Here is a 6,690-nt window from a genome sequence, read left to right on the forward strand (position 1 = left end):
CCCCCCGCGGTGCAGAGCATCAGCCCGAGCCCACCGATGACAGAGAGCCCATCACCGCCGCGATCAATGAGCCAGCGCAATGCCGAGCGACTGAGCGGAGGATCTCCCCGGATGAGGAGCCCCACCCGTCAGACCAGGTGCGAGAACCAGTGACAGTGCCCACCGCAAGGGAGCAAGCCATGGACGGTAAGAGCGCGGAGTGGAGCTCCGCCCACTGCACTGCCCGCGGCTGAGGGTGAGCTAATTATACATCTGGGACTGCTGGACTTAGAAGGGGACCTGATAGACTGGGAAACAGATCTGGAGGTCGACTTGGTGCGAGCCCCGTGGGTCTGCCATCCTCCATCGTCGCCATGGCTGGAGAATCCCTCATCTCCGCCTCCAGCCTCCGAGGCCCGGACTCCGCCTCGGCCCGTAGACCCAGCGGCTCCACCTCGGCTCCTAGCTCCCTCGCTTCCACCGTCACCCGTTGATCCACCAGCTCAACCGGGCTCCCCTCGTCCGTCCGGCTCCGCCTTGGTCGGGGTCGACCCGCCATCGCCTCAGAACTCCGCACCTCCGGCTGCACCTCGTCGCTCCGTAGCACCAGCTCCATTGGGCTCCTCCCTCCCGCCAGCTCCGCCTTGGTCCTCAGTCGCTCCGGCTCCACCGCGGATCTCCGGATCTCCGCCTCATACGCCAGAGCCCTCGGCTTCACCCTGGCCCCCCGGATCCTCGGCATCCCCCTGGCTCGTTGGCTCTCCGTCTCCGCCTTGGGCTCCTCTGGCCTGGGTCCTGCTTGGCTCCTCCTGCTCCAAGTTCTTCCTGTTTCCTTCCTGGCTCCTCCCTCCATCGTCACCTCCCTGGTCTCTGTCTGCCGGCCCCCTCCCGGGTGTCCTTCCTCCTCCTGAGCCGCCTCCCAAGTTCCCACCCGTGCCCCTCCTCTGTTGTTCTACGGCCTTCCGGGAGGGGGGCGATATGTCAGGATCATGGACCTGTTTTCTTATGTTTTGCCCCTGTTTCTGTTCCTGTGTTCCCTTATTTGGTCATGTTCCTGTCCTCGTTTAGTTAATTAGTCATTCTGTGCACCTGTGTTTGGTAATTGTCCTGTGTTTATAAGTTCTTGTCTGTGCATTTCTCCTCTGCCGGGTCTACTTGTTGTGAACATCATACTTGTGCTCTGTGTCTCCTTATTGGATCATTAAATGACTCTCGTTCTGTGAAATCTCCACGTCTCCTCGTGCCCGTTCTCCAGCGAATTGTGACACCTTCATTCCTCAGATCAGTTTTCTTTAGGTGGACATTTTATCCGGCCGATGCTCTATTAAGTTATCTGTGATTAGGAGTGCATAGATTGGGAGAACTGGGGCGGGGTGGGGGGGTCAGGCTTTCAGAGTTCAGTTGTGCCTTGTGTCACAAATCCGTGACAATATGGTCACAATGAGTGGTGCCCCATGGTTCATGCTCGTTCTCTTTTACCAAGTTTGATTATTCTTCCTGTAGAATAGATTCCCCCTGCACAACATTATACCTCTCATATCTCATGTCGCAATTGGAGAAACTGTAGGCACTCTCCCCACAACACAAGTGGCCATGCCTTCTCATTTAGGCTCAAGTGGCCAACTAACCGTTGTCAGCTACAGAGCACCTGATGCCTCTCTATCCATCTTGCAGCATGAAGACTAGGTTCTTCAAACCATAAAATATGATTTTGGCATTCAAGAAGCTACCGTTTTGAGCTAAAGAAATTATTTTACCTTTAAGAGAATAGCCATAAAAGATCTGTCTCCTTCTCAAAAAGAGTCTGGCTTTTACAGCTGGCACTTACAGGTGCCAAAAAAGGATGGGGTCTATACCCATCTTGGATTGCGTCGATTGTACTACCCTCCAATGGGAGGTTATATGCTCTCAAATAGAAGCTATATGAGTTCTGGTGCTAGATTTGCAAATTAGACCCACTGTACTGTTGGTTCAGTACTGGAGTTCCCTCAGGAGTGTTTTTCTGCAGGCATTGCCCTGTTTACTTTTTTATTGACAGCAATTGCTACTGAGCACATTCTAGTTGAAAGTGTTTCTCTGGGGAGGCATTCACTTGTCTTACATGTTATGCGTGGTGCGAGACTATTGAGACCTTTCTGTTCCATTTCTGTTCCTTCCTGGGACTTATCCTGTCTTGGAAGAGCTCACTAGGTCTCCATTTGAAACATTGGAATCAGCACCTGTGAGGCTCCTGACTTCATCTCTAGGCCTTAAAGCAATGCTTCTCGGGGTAAGTTTATACAATAATGATTGTACTATACAAAAATGTGATTTCATTTGCTTTTTCGAAAAGTTTCACATACAGACAATAATATTGTCAAAATTATCCCTGTTCACACAAATCTGCAAAAATGACTAAAAACATTGCATTATGCATGCCACAACACAAGCACACACCTCTGCTGCAGTGCTCTGTCCATTAATGGTGTGTTCACTTCCTGTAGCCACTCCCACTTCACTACCCCAGTGCAGGTGTAGCTGTACAGCACTATAATGCCATGGCAACCCAACCACGCTCATCCAATGTGGCAATGTCATCTGCACTGTGTGAGAAAACAAGTGGGAGGTTTAAGAGGAAAGGGTCATATTTAGCAAACAGTATTTCGCTGTCACACAGTTTTATGCACAGTGACATAGACTTTAGTCACACTCAAACGTATAAATGTCATTGCAATATGCAAAGACATTTGTGAATTTTTAAGTGTGACTTAAGCATCCAAATACTTTTTCAGGCCACTTTATCTAAAGTTTATTTTCTAAATCTTAATATCTTCATACCTTATAGTTGCAAAATAGCTTGAATTTGCTAAATTGCAACTATGAGGCATAACGATATTATAAACATAAAAATATTATATGAAGCTGCTTGAAACCATGTGTATTGTGAAAAGTACTGGATGGCAGAGTTTCATAGTTTCTGTCTGTGTCTAAGTCTGAGACCATTTTGAATGGGTAACAAAAGACAAATTTACCTGTATGGCCATTATTGTAGAGGGTGAATGGCCTCTTCCCATAATGGTTGTATCCCAGGGGCTGCACGGGGATTAGCGTTGGATCATACAGTGTTTGCAATGTGTCCACATTTATGGGTGACTGACTAGAACCACCACAGTCAGGAAAGAACTCAGTCCATTCTGGCTGTCCCACAGCACCTAACACAAACACATAAGGGTGATACAGCGAGGTGAATGTGGGTGTGGAAGTCAATCAATGAAAAATCAATGAACAGCATATAAGAAAATGTTTGTTTGACTCTTTATAACATGTTATGGAAGCTCATAATGAAGTATTAGCTAAGTGTTAAGTCATGCAAAGTTAATGAGGAGACACGTGGTTACAAAAGCATAGACTACACACACACATTTTTTCAGTGCTGAAACATTCTGTAGTGAATTTAGATGTTAAAAGACAAAGGAGGGACAGATCAACATAAAAGAGACCAAAAAAAGATTTCAATATGTTTACTAAAATAAATATTTTTATTGTACATTACAAGAAAACGTCTGCATATCAGTCTGAGTGTTTCAGCTTGGTGCCAAGTCAGTTCTGTATACACAGGGATTAGAGGCCCACTCAATCTCACTGTTCACCAAGAATATCCCCCCAAACCCCTGTTCAACTCCAAAAAGTGGGGAGGGGGTGGCAGAGTTGCTCTGGTTGATCTGTAGTTGCCAAGGAGATCTCTATGACAACTGACATACTCCAGGCCACTGCCAGTTTACCTCTTGCATGCTTCCCCAAACATGGACAGAGAACAAAGCATCACTCAAACAAGTAACATTTTGTTCAGAATTAATGGGTTCAGAATTAACATTTCTGAAAATTTTCATGTCAAGTGTTTTTTGTTTTTTTTGTAAGTTAAATATAACCTAGACAAGTTCTTGGCAGGTTGCAGATTCACCCTCATTATTTGCTGAAACCATTATTTGCTGTTGTGTATTTAGCAATACACTGATTAGGCCTTATTATACATGCAGCCTGGTGTAATTGTTTATATGTACGGATTAGTATGTAACGTTTACAAGCACAAAATGTACATTTTTGTAAGTTTTTATGATTAAACCGGAAAAATGCAAAATAAATGAACAAAACCAATTTTTAAAGCTTGGGCTCCTAAACCTTACATCACTCGCACCCAAAGCAGTTATTGTAAATGAAATTATCACAGATAATAGTTTTGATGTACTCTGCTTAGCTTCACTGAAACCTGGCTCAAACCAAATGACTACTGTATTTTGGTCTAAATGAGTTTATTAGACTAAGCTACTGTTATAAGCATGTAGCCTAAGTAAATGCGTTTTGCACCTTTATAGATTGTTATTTGATCAATAAATGGTGATGGGCAAAGTAGACTAATAGTGTAATTTATTAACTAGACATAAAAACTCGACTTTTTACTTAAGTAGCCTACCAGATATGGGTGTTATGCCATAAAATATTTTTAATACAACTTACATTTACATTTAGTCATTTAGCAGATGCTTTTATCCAAAGCGACTTACAAATGAGGACAATAAAAGCAGTCAAAACTAACAAAAGAGCAACAATATATAAGTGCAAATGACAAGTCTCGGTTAGCCTAACGCAGTACACGTAGCAAGGTGTGTATGTATATGTATATGTGTATATATATATATATATATATATATATAATACTAATTCAATGTGTTACTTGCAGTTTCTTACAATTTCTGAGAGAAAATTGTTTATACACTTTTTTTTTTTTCTCCATTGTGCGAACATACATTACTGTTCAAAAGTTTGGGGTCAGCAAGATTTTTTTTAAAAATGTTTTTGAAAGAAGTCTCTTATGCTCACTAAAGTTGCTTTTATTTGATTAAAAATACAATTAAACTGTAATATTGTGGAATATAATTAAAATTGTAATATATTTGAATAATTTCTATTAATAAATTTCTATTGTAATATGTTTAAAATGTCATTTATTCCTGTGATGCATCGGAATTTTCAGCAGCCATTACAGTCGGGGGGCGGGGTGTTCGTGCGCGTGCCTCAAAAGAGGGCTTACAATGACTTACACTTGTAACTTAGCTGTTATGTATCTTTGTATGCACTACTTGCTTTATGCAAGCACTATATAGCACTATATAGGATAAATCACTATACAGGATTTACCCTATTATACTTTATCGACATGAATTGATAGGTGAAACAACAAACAGCCACCCACAAATAGTCTATAAACAAAGCATCGGGCTGTCTTTGAGTTCACATGAACAACGGTTAAAGTTACTCGTTGTCAGGCTACAGAAGAATACCATAATTCCTCCGTTCAATTAGGCCTAAGACATCGAGAGTCACGCAGACCTTTAACAACCCAGCCACAACACATAATTGCGAATTTCATGCCTTACCTTAACACAGAATCGACCACAGAGTCCAGCGTTTATATTTTTTCTACGGATCTTTGAGTTAACATGTACTAAACATGAGTGGAATTTGCACCGCAGCGCCCCCACACCTTGATGCTCATGACAAGAATAGCATGTATAGTTATCTTTATTGAAGTGAATTAGGTTTAAATCGCCGTCATGCATGAATGAATGATATTTTTGCAATTTTACACATAATAATCCACGATGATCACATTACACAAAACTGAAATTGCACGTCAAAATAACACATTGTCAATATTTTTTGAGACCCCCAAAAATTTCACAAATCCCGTTTTCAGGCGAGCCCATGTCTTATTAAGGGGAGCCGAGCTCCCCCTAGCTCCCCCGTAGTTCGCACCCTGCATACAACGATCGATCTGCACAAAACAGCCAAAACCTGGATATTTTAGGCAATATAGAAATCCTGGCAAGGACGCGTCCCGTAAAAATGGCCCGTATGGTCACCCTAGTTAATGTTGATAAAGCGCTAATCATCTGAGACTTTAACATTCACATTGATAATACAAATGATGCGTTAGGACTTACATTCACAGACTTATTAAACTCTTTTGAAGTCAAGCAAAATGTCACCAGGCCCACTCATCATTTTAATCATATGCTAGATTTAATTATATTGCATGGAGTTGATCTTGCTGATATAGGGATTTTACCTCAAAGTGATGATATTACTGACCACTACCTTGTATCGTGCATGATATGTATTACTGATATTAACTATATGGCTCCACGTTAACGTCCAGGTAGAACCATTGTTCCAACCACCAAAGATAGATTCACGAATAACCTGCCTGATTTATCTCAACTGCTCTGTGTACCCATAAATACACATTAACTAGAAGAAATGACTAGCGATATGGGCACTATTTTCTGTAACACATTAGAAGTTGTTGCCCCCATCAAATTAAAAAAGGTTAGAGAAAAAAGTACTGCGCCATGGTACAACAGCAATACCCATTCTCTCAAGAAAGAAACTCGTAATTTTGAGCGCAAATGGAGAAAAACTAACTTGGAAGTTTTTAGAATTGCATGGAAAAACACTATGTCCAGCTATAGACAGGCTTAAAAAGCTGCCAAGGCTGAGCATATCTGCAAACTAATAGAAAATAACCAAAACAATCCAAGGTTTTTATTTAGCACAGTGGCTAGATTAACAAATAACCAGACGCCACCCGATCTAAATATTCCCTCACAGTTTAATAGTAATGAATTTATGAATTTCTTCACTGATAAAATAGATAACATCAGAAATACAATA

At 41.9% G+C, this 6,690-nt stretch overlaps 1 protein-coding gene across 2 annotated transcripts in view; it reads right to left on the minus strand.

Moving 5' to 3' along the window:
- ca14 (carbonic anhydrase XIV) overlaps positions 1 to 6,690 on the minus strand; it is a 37,452-nt gene that overhangs the window by 23,897 nt on the left and 6,865 nt on the right. For both annotated transcript variants that reach the window (XM_016574920.1, XM_016574919.1), the window contains exons 3-4: positions 2,991 to 3,170; positions 2,416 to 2,561 (exon numbers count right to left, since the gene is read on the minus strand). In XM_016574920.1, the coding sequence (XP_016430406.1) occupies positions 2,416 to 2,561; positions 2,991 to 3,170 (326 nt within the window). The remainder of the gene's footprint in view (positions 1 to 2,415; positions 2,562 to 2,990; positions 3,171 to 6,690) is intronic.

This window comes from Sinocyclocheilus rhinocerous, unplaced genomic scaffold (assembly GCF_001515625.1).
Source record: "Sinocyclocheilus rhinocerous isolate Xijiao unplaced genomic scaffold, SAMN03320098_v1.1 scaffold1705, whole genome shotgun sequence".
NCBI lineage: Eukaryota > Metazoa > Chordata > Actinopteri > Cypriniformes > Cyprinidae > Sinocyclocheilus > Sinocyclocheilus rhinocerous.